This window comes from Elephas maximus, chromosome 1 (assembly GCF_024166365.1).
Source record: "Elephas maximus indicus isolate mEleMax1 chromosome 1, mEleMax1 primary haplotype, whole genome shotgun sequence".
Lineage (NCBI taxonomy): Eukaryota > Metazoa > Chordata > Mammalia > Proboscidea > Elephantidae > Elephas > Elephas maximus.
The window spans coordinates 89,203,130-89,217,842 of record NC_064819.1 but is presented as its reverse complement, the minus strand read 5'-3'; the positions used below and the strand labels follow the sequence as shown (position 1 = coordinate 89,217,842).

At 44.4% G+C, this 14,713-nt stretch overlaps 2 protein-coding genes across 2 annotated transcripts; one reads left to right on the top strand and one right to left on the bottom strand.

Moving 5' to 3' along the window:
- UBD (ubiquitin D) lies at positions 1–6,112 on the top strand. The gene is made up of 2 exons (XM_049887322.1): positions 1–74; positions 2,850–6,112. The coding sequence occupies exons 1-2, from the start codon at positions 48–50 to the stop codon at positions 3,318–3,320; spliced, it is 498 nt and encodes a 165-aa protein (XP_049743279.1). The 5' UTR covers positions 1–47; the 3' UTR covers positions 3,321–6,112.
- Positions 5,336–14,679, bottom strand: LOC126066425 (putative olfactory receptor 2I1). Its single transcript, XM_049867499.1, has 2 exons — positions 14,377–14,679; positions 5,336–6,280 (listed from the first exon to the last, which is right to left on the bottom strand). The coding sequence occupies exons 1-2, from the start codon at positions 14,677–14,679 to the stop codon at positions 5,336–5,338; spliced, it is 1,248 nt and encodes a 415-aa protein (XP_049723456.1).
- Positions 14,680–14,713: the final 34 nt, after the last annotated feature.

Sequence of the window (14,713 nt, the reverse complement as noted above, 5' to 3'; positions counted from 1 at the left end):
TTGAGGTCCCTTTTGTGTTTCCTGTTTCTGCTCTCTTGACTGCAGCGATGGCTCCCAATGCGTCCTGCCTCTGTGTAAGTTGGGATTTGATAAAGGAGGTGGAGAAAGGAAAGGTATTTCCAAGCTTTGGGGAGAAACTTCAGTAACTGGACTGAGGGTGGTACTTGGGAAGGCAGGGTGGCTGGGAAGGCATCTTGAAAAAAAGAGGATAGGATTGATATCTGCACAATGAGAGGAAGGGTCCTGTGTAGAGAAGCTGGTCCTTCAGATTCTGAGTTCTCCTTTGTGTCAGACCTTGGACTGGCCACTGTTAGGGATAAATGGTAGGGAGTGGGGGTGCTCAATGAAGCTGGCAAGATTTGAAATTATGGAAGTGTTTTCTTGAGCCCCTTCCTCTCTATCCCATTTGGCGGTCCAGGGCTCTTAAGCTTTCCTCTCCTCCCCAAAGGGCTTCACAAAACACATTTATCTTGAGTTGTTAATGACCTAATATATTACTTTATATGAGAATAGATGCATTATGAAGAGCATCTGGGATGCTTAACACAGAGGAGTGACATTTTAGTGAAAGAATGTCAAACAGTATTAGCAATGCCTAAGTTGGGAGGAGATTTAAAAAAAAAAATTTATCGTGCTTTAAGTGAAAGTTTACAAATAAAGTCAGTCTCTCAAACAAAAATTTATAAACACCTTGCTATATACTCCTAATTGCTCTCCCCCAATAAGACAGCCCACTCCTTCCCTCCACTCTCTCTTTTCATGTCCCTGCTGCCAACTTCTGGCCCCCTCTGCCCTCTCATCTCCCCTCCAGATAGGAGATGCCAACATAGCCTCAAGGGTCTACTTGATCCAAGGAGCTCATTCTTCACCAGCATCTTTTTCTATCCTATTGTCCAGTCCAATCCCTGTCTGAAGAGTTGGCTTTGGGAATGGTTCCTGTCTTGGGCTGACAGAAGGTCTGGGGGCCATGACCACTGGGGTCCTTCTAGTCTCAGTCAGATCATTAAGTCTGGTCTTTTTAAGAAAATTTGGGTTCTGCATCCCACAGCTCTCCTGCTCCCTCAGGGGTTATCTGTTGTGTTCCCTATCAGGGCAGTCATCAGTTGTAGCCGGGCACCATCTAGTTCTTTTGGTCTCAGGCTGACATAGTTATTGGTTTATGTGGCCCTTTCTGTCTCTTGGGCTCATAATTACCTTGGTGTTCTTCATTCTCCTTTGGTCCAGGTGGGTTGAGACTAATTGATGCACCTTAGATGGCTGCTTGCTAGTGTTTAAGACCCCAGACGCCACTCTCCAAAGTGGGATGCAGAATGTTTTCTTAATAGATTTTATTATGCCAATTGACTTAGACATCCCCTGAAACCAGGGTCCCCAGACCCCTACCCTGCTACGCTGGCCTTCGAAGCATTCGGTTTATTCAGGAAACTTCTTTGCTTTTGGTTTAGTCCAATTGTGCTGACCTCTTCTGTATTGTGTGTTATCTTTCCCTTCACCTAAAGTAGTTCTTACCTACTATCTAATTAGTGAGTACCCCTCTTCCTTCCTTCCTCCCTTCCCCTCTCTTAACCATCAAAAAATATTTTCTTCTCTGTTTAAACTATTTCTCGAGTTCTCATAGTAGTGGTTGTATACAATATTTGTCCTTTTGCAACTGACTAATTCACTCAGCATAATGCCTTCCAGATTCCTCCATGTTATGGAATGTTTCACAGATTCATCACTGTTCTTTACTGATGCATAGTGCTCCTTTGTGTGAATATACCATAATTTATTTATCCATTCATCCATTGATTGGACCTTGGTTGCTTCCATGTTTTTGCTATTGTAAACAGTGCTGCAATGAACATGGGTGTGCATATATCTGTTTGTATAAAGGCTCTTATTTCTCTAGGATACATTTCAAGGAGCGGGATTGCTGGATCATATGGTAGTTCTATTTCTAGCTTTTAAAGCAAGTGCCAAATCGATTTCCAAAGTGGTTTTACCATTTTACATTCCCACCAGCAGTGTATAAGTGTTCCAATCTCTCCGTAACCTCTCCAACATTTATTGTGTTTTTTGGATTAATGCCAGTCTTGTTCAAGTGAGATGGAATCTTATTGTAGTTTTGATTTGCATTTCTCTAACGGCTAATGATCGTGAACATTTGGGCAGAGATTTTTGAATGGGGTCTCAGGGAGGTCTTCAAAGGCTTTCAAGTGACAGCACAAGGGTGAACTTTCCATCTTTCAGAATTTGCCAGGTACTGAAGTAAGACTTGGATATATTTCCTACCTTCTGTGAATGAGGTCTGGTCTTATTAAAGAAGATCATATTCTACAATAGGCAGATACAAAAACACAGGAAACATAGATTACCAAGCCATTTTGAACACAGTGCCACCGTAATATATGAGTTGTCATTATAAATCAATGGACATTAAAAAGGAAACTAACAGTACAGAGATTATGCATCCTAACCAGGGTTTCCTTCTAGAGTAGTCAAGGGAGGCAGACCTGTGAGTATCCAGTGAGGCTGCCAAGTCTTGAAAACTGTCAGTAGGAGTTGATTTTAGAATATAGTGTACACATTTTGAAGCTTTGTAGTTGGATTTACTTGTTTTTAATTATATTTTAGGATGAAGAAGAGGTGTGGTTATAAAGTCATAAGACTTATTTCCTTCTTTGTATTTTAAACAAGCAGTTCCAAAAGAGATGTTCCAAGAAAGTGAAAGACACAGATTGGTGGAAAGTAGTGGGAGGACCTGACAGGCAGGGGAAGGGCTGGAGCAATTAAGGTGGGGGGACAGGGGTGTAAAGGGTGGCAGACATTTTAGGCAACTGTCTCTTGACTCTTATTGCCCTGCCCAGGTGAATGTCCATTCTGAGGAATGGAAATTGATGACCTTCACTGCCGACCAGGATGACAGAGTAAAGAAGATCAATGAACATGTCCGGTCCAAGACCAAGGTTCCCGTGCAGGACCAGATCCTTCTGCTGGGCTCGAAAACCCTACAGCCCCAGAGAACACTTTCGTCTTATGGCATTGACAAGGAGAAGACCATCCACCTCACTCTGAAGGTGGTGAAGCCCAGTGATGAGGAGCTGCCCATGGTTCTGGTGGAGTCAGGTGATGAAGGGCAGAGACATCTCCTTCAGGTGCGGCGGTCCAGCTCAGTGGCCCAGGTGAAAAAGATGATCGAGTTGAAGACTGCTATAACTCCTGAGACCCAGATTGTGACTTGCAATGGAAAGAAACTGGAAGATGGGAAGACTATGGCAGATTACGGCATCAGAAAGGGCAATTTGCTTTTCCTGACACACCACTGCATTGGGGGTTGACCACTCTAGGGATGGGGTGACATCAGGAGGAAAAGAGCTTACTTTCTTTTAGCTTTTACTCACTGAACGTATCTTTTGATGGTTTTCCAAAATTTTATAAAAGGGAATAAACAGAAAAAGATTCAGGATGAGGTGGGGAGGGAATATTTTTCCAACTCTGATTCTTTGATTCCAACACAATTAAGTGGCTGGATTATGTATGGTATCGCCGAGAAAAGAAAACGAATCACTAAGGCATACTAGAGACAGCGTTCAAAACCAGCTTACAATTGAATTCCTTCTTGGTTTCCTATGATTTATAGAAAAACTCTTATTTTCTTTCCTATCTAACAAGATATAGTAAGTTTTAGATTGGAATCTAGGTTTTGCTAATTTCTATGTTTCTGTGAATGTTTAGCCCAGTGCTTCACGTATAATATCACCCAGTGACTATTGAATCAAACTGAATTTCCACCCATAGAGAAGAGTGAAATAAATGATTCATTTTGAAGTGGATTAGTTACTCTGACACAGTCACAATTTAACTCATAGAGAATTTATAAATTTAATAAATTACTTTTTCTCTATTTAAGGGCATTTGGTATAAAATGAAACCTGGCACTGTGCCCCTACCTACCCTCTATGTCCCCCACAGATTTAAAATTGTTCTTCTTTCTGGGCATGGTAGTGGGCACAGAGATATTTTCCATGGGAATCTAGAGACGCCATGTCTCTAGTAGGGGCTCCTTGGGGGCAGATGTTCTTCAGGTGGGAATGGACTTTCTGAAAGGTGAGGGATTGTAGAGCAGTCTCTGTCCTGCCTGCCTTAATGTCTAGCAAGTCTTCTGCAGGTTGGGGCTATCAGTTTGGTGGAGAGAGATAAGGCGTTGGCCCCTGGGCTGACAATGATATCCTGCCCAAGTTCTGGCTGATGGAGCATTTTTCGCTGTTTCCTTCACCACCAGGTCCCTGCTTCTCTCTTGGGAAATCAAGTCCCCTCTTTCCTCCTCCTTCCTCCATTTATTCCTCTCTCTCACAGTCCTTCTTTCATGTCTTGCTGCTGATCACTTGCAAGCTGGCTTTTTTTTTTTTTTAACAACCTGAAACCTGTCCTCCTTCTTTCCCACCAGTTCTAGTTTCTTCCTTAAAACTGGCTCAGAACCATCTCCTACAAGAGAGTTCCCTACCTTCATCCCACCCAGCACAATCACTATACTTATGGTTATTGGTTATTCCTCATCACACTTATGAGTCAAGTGCCCTGTGGTGGGCATTCGTCACCTGGCTAGGGTGGCATTATGTCTTAGATCGCTGAAGAGAGAGAATAATTTTTTTTTTTCCCCTGGATTGGGTCTCCTCAAAGGTTTCCTCTGCTTTAAAGAAAAACTCTTTGTCACCAAAGAGATCATACCTCTGCCATCAGACTGGTAGAAAGCTAAAGGTAGCATTATGTTGCACCTTTAGCTGTTGATATCTTACCTGCATAGTCTTGAGGGGTGGTTATTGCATCCCCTAGGGATGGGGAAGGTCTCCCCGGTATCATGCCTCCTCCCTTTATCAGCTTAGGAGAAACCTGGAAGGCCATATCTCTCCTCCCTAAACCTTTATGTTCATATACCCTGGGTGGTGCAAGCAGGGTCAGCTGCTAACCTAAAGGCTGGTGGTTCAAACCCACTCAGCAGCTCCATGAAGAAAAAGTAGGCCATCTGCTTCCTTAAAGATTACAGCCAAGAAAATCCTATGGAGCAGTTCTGCTCTGTAATACCTGGGGTCACCGTGAGTCAGAATCCACTCTATGGCAATGGGTTTGGTTTTAAATGTATATGTAGAGAGGACATAGCACTTCGTGTCACAAACCTAAACATTTCTGAAGGGAGGAAGAGATCTCCCGCATTAACCTTGGACTCGCTGAGGACAAATGTTGCAAATTCTCACCCAGAAATGAACAGCCTGAAGGCTAAACGGACTGACTCTCCCATGGGCATTTCCATCCTTGGGCCCTGGGCTGACACTGTCACCTCTCCCCCACCCCCGATTCACTGTCTGGCTTGCCCTCGCCCCACGTTCCCCAGGAGCCTCCTAGCCGCCCCCTTCACCTCTTTATTCCTCAGGGTGTAGATGAGCGGGTTTAGGGCCGGTGTGACCACGGTGTAGAAGAGCGAGACGAACTTGCCCAGACCGTGGTTGTAACTGTGCGCGGGTTGCAGGTAGGTGTAGATGATGGAGCCGTCGTAGAACAGGCAAACGGCCGTCAGGTGGGACCCACAAGTACCCAGAGCTTTCCTCCGGCCTCCGCTGGACCGCATGCCCCAGAAAGCGCGCGCCACCGCGCCATACGAGGCTAGGATGACGGCGGATGGCACCAGCAGGATGACTACCCGGGCAGCGAACATCTGGCGCTCGATGCTGTCCCCGCCAACTCCGCAGGCCAGTTTGAGCAGCGCGGGCAGCTCGCAGATGAAGTGGTCAAGCTGGCGGGGTGCGCACAGCGGCCGGGCGGCCAGGAGCGCCGTTTGTGCCTCCGAGTTGGTGAGGCCGCCGAGCCAGGCGGCGCCGGCCATCGATCGCAACAGGCGCTGCGAGGCGAGCCCGGCGTAGTGCAGCAGATGGCACACTGCTGCCGCGCGGTCTAGCGCCATCACTGCCAGCAGAACGCACTCGGCCGAGCCCAGCGCCAGCGACGCGCACAGCTGGGCCAGGCAGCTGCCGCGGGGCAGGCAGTGCGCCCGGCCGCGCAGGTTGGCCAGCAGTGGCGGTACCACGCTCGTGGTGAAGCCCGCGTCCACCAGGGCCAGGTGACAGAGAAAGTAGTACATGGGCGTGTGCAGGCGCGGGTCGCGCATCGCCACCAGCATCAGCGCCAAGTTGCCCGCCAGGGTCAGGAGGTAGCAGAGGAGGACGAGGGCGAAGAGGACAGGCTGCAGGGACGTCCAGTCGGAGAAACCCAGGAGGAAGAAGCGTTCTTCTGTGCTGAGGTTGGCCTAAAGGAGGAAAACTCCCAAAATGTTTGGAAGAATGAAATATAAAAGGTTGATACTGCACCTCACAAGGCAATGAAAACCCAGGAATGCGGGAGTGGGGAGAAACATGGGATGGGAGCAAATATGCTGTTTTGAGTATAATCTCATTCACAGAGCTGAGCCCTTGGTTTAGGAAGATAGCTATGTATTAGTATACCTTGTCTTATGTATTTACAAGATCCTTTGAGGAAGATAAGGAGCCCTAGTGGCACAGGCGGTTAAGAGCTCGGCCACTAACCTAAAGGATCCATCAGCTGCTTCTCGGGAGAAGGATGTGGCAGTCTGCTTCCTTAAAGATTTACAGCCTGGAAACTCTATGGGGAGGTTCTGCCCTGTCCTATAGGGTCGCTGTGAGTGGGATTGACTCCAGGGAAACGGGTTAGGTTTTTTTTTTTTTTTTAATGAGAAAGATAGAAAGGCTAAGGAAATTGTCCTAAGGTCATCGACTGTGTGGAACTTGTACTGGGGCCTGTCTGATTTCCAAATCAGTGCTCTTTCAGCTGCCTCCCTGGCTCTGGTTGTACTTCCAGGGCCAAAAGAGAAATCTAATCTCCCTTCCACATGACAGCCTTTCAGATCTTTTCGGACAGATTTCACTCTGAGCCTCCCTCCCCATTCTTTCAAAGTGTGTGATGCCTAAAAATATGTGCAATACCCCAGGTTTGGTCTAAATAACACTGGGTAGATCCGAACTATCACCTCCCTTGTTTTAGATGTTCTGCTTCTACTAATGCAGCCCATTATGGTGCTGACTTCTGATGTCTTAACTGTGGTGGGTAGAGGCTGCTTCTGATGTCCATGCCTCTCCTGCTGTAAGACCGAGTGTGATGGTCCTGATCGGCACAGATCTGCACGTGTCCACCAGCCTTTAAATCAAGAATCAATGGGGCAGAGGAAAAGACACTAAACCAGAAGCCAGGAGACCTGAATTCTACCTTGCAGAGCTGCCATTAGCCAGCTATTTGATATAGGTAAATCATTTCTCTCTGCCTCGGTTTTGTCATGTGTGAAACAATTGCTGCCTGTTTGTGGACAGGTATCAATATAAGGATAACATTTTAGACATCACATTCACTATTCTTAATTTAAGAATCATAATCCTCTAATTTTTTATTTGTCAGGGGAAAAAAATCCCTCCTCAAAACATGATGTTTGTGTGATTCTCTCACTTCATTCTTATTTTGTTGTTGCTTGCTGTCAAGTCAATTCCTACTCATCGCAGTTGGCTGGTAACCTGACTACCTTTTAGTTAGCAGCTGAGTGCTTTAACCATTGTGCCACCAGGGCTCCTTTTTGCCTCACTAGGCAGAGCAAATATTAATGTTGTGATTAAGACCAAGATTCCAGAACCAGACTGCCTAGGTGTGAGCCTTGGCTCTGCCATTTCCAAGCTGAGCAACCTTCGTCATGCTACTTAACCTGTTTGTGCCTTAGTTTATTCATTAGTGAAATGAATAAATTAGTAAAATAATAATAAATGGGGTAAGTGGGTTAAGCATGCAAAGTTCGTAAAACAGTGCCAGGCACAGAGTTAGTGTTCTGTAAATGTTAACCATTTCCATCCCCATTTCACAAATGAGGAAATAGGTTTTTAGAGGGATCCTACACTGGTACTGACTAAGCTGGGATGAAAATCCATATCCCTTTTCAACTATTGACCTTAATATTTACTCACCTGCAAATTAAACAATAGTCCTATTTTATATATTAGGATAGGAGGCTAAATTATGATGTTAAATAATTTGCCCAAAGTTACACAGTTTGTAAATCCTGATCAAGACTCAAACCTAAATCCAACTGACTCTAAGATCCTTCTTATTTTCACAAAACAGACTTTATTTTGCTAGGGACTGTGGAGGATAAAAGGACATGTGAAGCCTGATTTTTATTTCTAGATAATCTGACAGCTTTGGGGCCTTACTGAAGATTAATGAAGTGCTAGAGGTGACGTTCATTCTTATGGTCCAATGGTGGCTAGAAATGTTGAGTTATGAGAAGTCTAATTCTCTAAAGCTGTGATCTCTTAGAGACACACCAGCTCAGACATGGAAGCTCTAACCCATTCTCTTCCAAATATGTCACACTCTTCTCACATGAAAACAGGCACCCACTGATAATATAGCACAGACAACATCATGTACAAAATCCCAAATACATAGCTGTAACATCTGTGTATGCATACACACATACTCCATCCTTCCCCCAAGCATCCAGAAGGTAAATTTATTGTAAAAAAATCTTCTATAATGTGTCCCCAAACTTCCACTGGTATTCTAGAATGTGGCCCTTATCCGGAGACAATTTTTTCCTAGGGCAATGTAGTAACAAACTCACCTTCATGTCTTATTCCCTGGCACTGATATTAGATCTTGAGTTTCCAGATGATAAATGGTTCTCTTGTTTTGGCTCTGGCTTCTCTGGGTTTGAAATGGCAGTGGGAGGGGTTAAAGCAAGACCCAATTGCATGACTGTGTTGATTTCTGGACTAGGTGCCTGAAATCAGAGCCAGGCACCTCAGGAAGAAGATATGGAGCGGGTACCATCTTGCTTGACAGCAGAGGAATGGATAGAATGTCTTTGACAAGAAGCCACCTAAATCCTCCGAAGTATCAAGATCAAGATGATGTCTGTTCCTAGAGAGCCCTGTAATGGGATACTGCCAGGGCAAGGACTAGAGCATACATAGAATCAGCACAAACCAATGGTGATAGCAAAGATATCCTTGATTCTAGAAGACATAGCAGTCGGAGACAAGGAGGCGGGATGTTGACGAATAGTGAGAGGAAACAGGGGAATCAACTTCCTCTGTTATTTAGAAGAGAGGACAGAGCTCTAGGGAATCTATGTCCCGTTCCCATAATTAGAACTTTTCGCGGAGGTGTCCAGAGAGGAGTTCCCCAGGGTGAGGAGGGAAAATTCTGGAGGGAAAGTCCCTTTAGAATAATGTGACCCTGTCAGTGTGTGGAGACAAGAGGTGATATATTTCCCTTTCACCATCATTTCTACTAAGTTTTAACTGGTTCAGAATCTCATTCTCAGGTTCAGCAAGCTATAAATTTATATTTTTGCACTTTGCTTTAGTCATCTAACATTATAATGTAAGAATTTTTATGTTATTACAGATTCCTTATAAATATAATAAAACATAACTTATATTTATTGATAACCACTACTGAGTTTGAAACGTGGTCAAGTCTTCCTCCTGAGATACTTGTAAGACGTAAAAGCCTGAAGTCTAAAGATCGGGACACTAGCCGTTGAACTAACATTGCAATTGTTAATTCTGATTCTCCAGTCCTAAACTGACATGTTGAGGTCTTGCTTGTGTACCTTGTCATGGCTACCTTGCAATAAACTAAATGGGTTTATGCATGATAAACTTGAGCACTTCTTTATTCATGTTTAAAAATTAAAAGCCATAGGGCAAATATGTCATTGGAATTATCTATGTATCTATCTATCCCTCTAGAGGCAAAGTGGAAAGAGCATACACTTCGCAGGCAGGAAGGCCTGGCTTTAAATGCTGGCCATGATGCCTGGCCTTGAACAGTTCATTTAACATCTGTGAGGATCAGTTTCCTCATCTGCAGTCTAATAGCTACCTTAATGCCAGGTTACTGTGAAGATTAGAGGTGATGTGTGCAACATTACTGACACATAGTAGGAGCTCAGTATATGATAGTTTTTCAATAAGACTGTGCTTACACTTCTATCACCTATATAAAAGTGTAAATGTATCTCTGATACTTTTTAGCCATCACTAAGTACTCTCATTCAAATAAAATGTTTGCCTATTTGACAGATGAAATATTTAATTCTAGTTTATTTTTCTTATTTTAAAACTATAAGTGTGTGTATAGCTTTCCTTTCCAGGTATATTGGAGCTCCATGAGTGTGAGCATAGGGCCAGGCCTACCAGGCTCTACCTGTTTTAGCTCCTGTGTACTTGCTCAAGGTCACCTTATGTTACTCTATTCCTTGATTACCATGGGCCAGCCACATAGTCTCCCTCTGTTCCTTTAACATGCTAAGCTCTTTGTATTTGTTGTTTCTTCTGCCTGGAATACTGTCCCTTCACTTGTCATAGACTAGCTCCTTCTCATCTTTCAGATCGCATTTCAAATAGGAGGGGAAGCTCCAAACCTGGAGTTTATAGGGGGTAATGAGACCCCAGCCAGAAAAGGCATGGTAATAAAGATCTGCAAATGAGAGATACCTGTGGGTGGTGGGAGGTGTCTGAAGACCCCCTATATGCTTCCTAAGGAAACACGTTAGCTTAGAATATTTACCAAGCCCAGGAGTTAGCATTAAGTATTTGCCATAGTGAGAAGAAATCAAACACAGTACAGGGCACTTGTCAAATAAGAGGAAGTCCCTGGGTGGCCCAAGTGGTTAAGTGCGTGGCTGCTAACTGAAAGGTGGGCAGTTCAAACCCACCCAGATGATGGGTTTGAAGGGCCTAGTGATCCGCTTCCAAAATGTCACTGCCTTGAACGCTATGGAGTGCGGCTCTACTTTGCAACACATGGGTTTCCATGAGTAGAAATCTACTGACTGAAACTGGTGTTATTGGTAAGTCCCACTGAGTTGGCTCCAACTCATAGTGACCCTATGTACAATAGAACGAAACACTGCCCAGTCCTGCACCATCCTCATGCTTGTTATGCTTGAGCCCATTGTTGCAGTCACTGTGTCAATCCATCTTATTGAGGGTCTTCCTCTTTTTCACTGACCCTTTACTCTATCAAGCATGATTTCCTTCTCAGGGGACTGATCCCTCCTTATAACATGTCCAAAGTATGTGAGACAATGTCATTCTTGCTTCTGAGGAGTATTCTGGTTGTACTTCTTCCAAGACAGATTTTTTCACTCTTCTGGCAGTCCATGGTATATTCAATATTCTTTACCAACTGGCACTGGTAGTCAAACAACACATTCTCTACCCATTAACTTATCTCCTTCCCCTCCCTGTCCTCCCAATTCTGGAGAAGCCAGAGGCATTCTGGTGAATGGCAGAGGAAGACAGAAACACTAGTCAGGAAATGGTGGAGCCAACCCTTCTCTTCCTTCCCAATATAGGTAGGTCCTAGTTAGAGGAGGGAAGTTCAGCATCTTGATTATTAATGGAGTTTGGTCATTTGACTTACTTAAGTAAGTTCATTCTTGGGACCAATAGTGACCAGAGGGCTTTTTATTATCTAAGAGTGGTCCACCCAATATTTCATCCAATGGATGAGGAAGAAGTGCCCCACATAGCTGGTTTGCCCAGGCAGTGAAGGAATGGAATGTGGTTGTTTTCTGATGAAAAGCCACTCTTTGGAATCCTGCTTTTTCAATATAATGGTTATGCTTATTTATTTGTTTATTGTCTCTCCCCAACTAGAATGCAAACTCTGGGAGATCAGGTTATTTGGTATCTCTTGCTTATAGCTGTATCCTTGGTGTCTATAAATTAGGATTGCTAATATTCTGACTTTTTGGTTGCCTTTGGAAGTACTTTGTAAAACAGAGTGAGAGATTATTGTTATTATTGCTGACATATTTGTTTTCATAAGTTTAAATCAGCTTTACTGGGGTATAATTTACATACAATAGACTGCATCTATTTAAAAGGCACAATTCAGTGAGTTTTGACAGATTATTATTCTGTGAAATCACCGCCACAGTCAAGATACAGAATATTTCTATCACTCCAAAAATTCTTTGTATTTCTTTGCAAGGGGCCTCCACCCTTGACCCCAGGCAACCACTGATCTGTCTTCTGTCACTACCATTTGCATTTTCTAGAATTTAATATAATGGGGTCATACATTATTTATGTTTGACTACTTTATTTCACTCAGCATAATGTTTTTGACACTAATCCGTGTTATTGCATGTATCAACACGCAACATGTTGCGTCATTTCCTTTCCTTGCTGGGTGATATTCTATTGTATGGATAAACAACATTTATAAAATCCTCCTGTTGAGGAGCAGTGGAGTTGTTTCCAGTTCTTGGCCATTATGAATAACTGCTGCTATATATTTTTTTTTTTTATAATAACTTTTATTAAGCTTCAAGTGAACGTTTACAAATCCAATCAGTCTGTCACATATAAGTTTACATACATCTCATTCCCTACTCCCACTTACTCTCCCCGTCTTGAGTCAGCCCTTTCAGTCTCTCCTTTCTTGACAATTTTGCCGGCTTCCCTCTCTCTCTATCCTCCCATCCCCCCTCCAGGCAAGAGGTGCCAACACAATCTCAAGTGTCCACCTGATATAATTAGCTCACTCTTCATCAGCATCTCTCGCCCACCCGCTGACCAGTCCCTTTCATTTCTGATGAGTTGTCTTCGGGGATGGTTCCTGTCCTGTGTCAACAGAAGGTCTGGGGAGCATGGCCGCCGGGATTCCTCCAGTCTCAGTCAGACCATTAAGTTTGGTCTTCTTATGAGAAATTGGGGTCTGCATCCCACTGATCTCCTGCTCCCTCAGGGGTCCTCTGCTGAGCTCCCTGTCAGGGCAGTCATCGATTGTGGCCGGGCACCAACTAGTTCTTCTGGTCTGCTGCTATATTTTGATTGATTTCAGAAGTAAGGCTTAGCTAACAATGAAGAAGGTGGTGGAGTAATTGTCCTGCTCAAAAACCTCATCTTCCATAAGATATGCAGTTGCAGAGTGAAGCAGTCACCTCAGAATTTGGAGGATGAGTCTATCGTTCTGAATCATAACTGTAGATGTCAGCAGAGGAACGAAGATATCTTCAAGCGTAAACATTTTATTATTGTAATTTTAATCGGAGTCCAGAGCATCCGTGGAAGAAAAACTCCCATTATCACCGCCTCCAGCACGACTACCAGAACTTCCTCCCTAATTCATTCCTTCTCCCCTCCAGTCTGTGTGGACCCCTCTTTCCCTTTTACAATCTAGGGACACCATCATTCAAGTTTTGCCCCCTAAACATCCACTCCATCCTCCCCTTGTTACTGCAAATCGCGGATTTGAGCCGCCTGCCACAAAGCTGATACTGAGACAGGAGGAGGTAAGCAGCAAGAGGGCTTTATTGAATACCGCTATTCAAGAGACAGAGGGGGTTAAATTTCTCCCAAATTCTGTCTTCCCTAAAGAGCTGACGCGAGGGTTTTATATGGGGAAGGTCAGGGTTACCTAATGTTTTGAGCACGTAGTCCACAGATGGTCTTATACATCACAAAACAACTACAAGAAACTGTTAAAGATATGTATGTCAGACCTCTGGACTCTAATCAGTATGTTTGTAACAGGCTGAAAAAACTCACCTAAGAATCTCTCGGCTAGTGGAACTGCTCTGCCAAGTTCGCTCTGGCTGAGACAGTGAGCTAGAAAGAGAGTTGCAGATTAAAAAGGTCAGGCAGCTTTTCTAGCTGCTGTCTTGCAGGCTGAAGGCCATTTCTCAAGAGAACAAAGAAGAGAAGAGAGACCCAGGCCACAGGAGCTGAGAGAGCTCCGCATTCATTTGGAAGGGACGGGAGCAGCTGGTGCAATAAAAAATGTTTTTAGACATTACTTAAAGCTTCATTATGGCGTTAGTTGTGTCAAGCTCTCAATTACCCATTGTGAATAGGACAAAACATGTTGTAAGGTATTAGGTTGTTCGTTAAGAGTGGAAGAGGCTGCTCAGCCATATCTTGAACAGAACCTGCACCATTTTCCAAAGACTGGAGATCAATCACAGCTTATACAGCTATACTAAAGCAAACTAGAAAATATATTCCCTCTACTTTAACATTAAAACACTGGAGAAAATGTATTTTCTCTACTTCACCCTTAGTTCGAGTTCTTGAAAACCATTCTCCATTCCCAGCGTCTTCCTTCTTTTTCCTCAAGTATCCTCTCCACCTCCTTCTTCCCTTCTCTCCACTGCCATTCATCTGCAGCCTCCCGGCTTCCCTCTCTCATTTCCCTCTTCTCTTTGTTCTCTAGCTCTTTCTGGTCTTCCAAAGGGTTCGCCCCTTGGATCTGAGGCTCAACCAGTGTCCCAGAGTTTCCCTTTTTATCCCCCTCCTCTCAGAGCTAAGATTATAAAACGCTCACCGAGATCCTCCAGCGCCACCAGTGAAGCCAAGCGAGACGTCGGAGAGAAGGGGTTAACATCACCAAGGTCGGACCTCCTGCGCATCCTAGAGGGGCCCGGCTAGGCGGGCCGCGGACGGGACGAAGGGAGGGGCGGGACCTGGAGGCATCTCCAAGGCCGCGGCGACGCGTCCACCCTGGACGAGCGGGAGGGGTCCTACTCACTTGCTTGCCGGCTCCTGGTTTTCTACAGGACTGGCGGGTGGAAGTGTAGGCTGGCGGGATTAAGGATGGGCGTGGTTTCTTTATTTTAATAGCGATCATTGTTATGTTTCATTAGTCTTCAACGTCCTGTCAG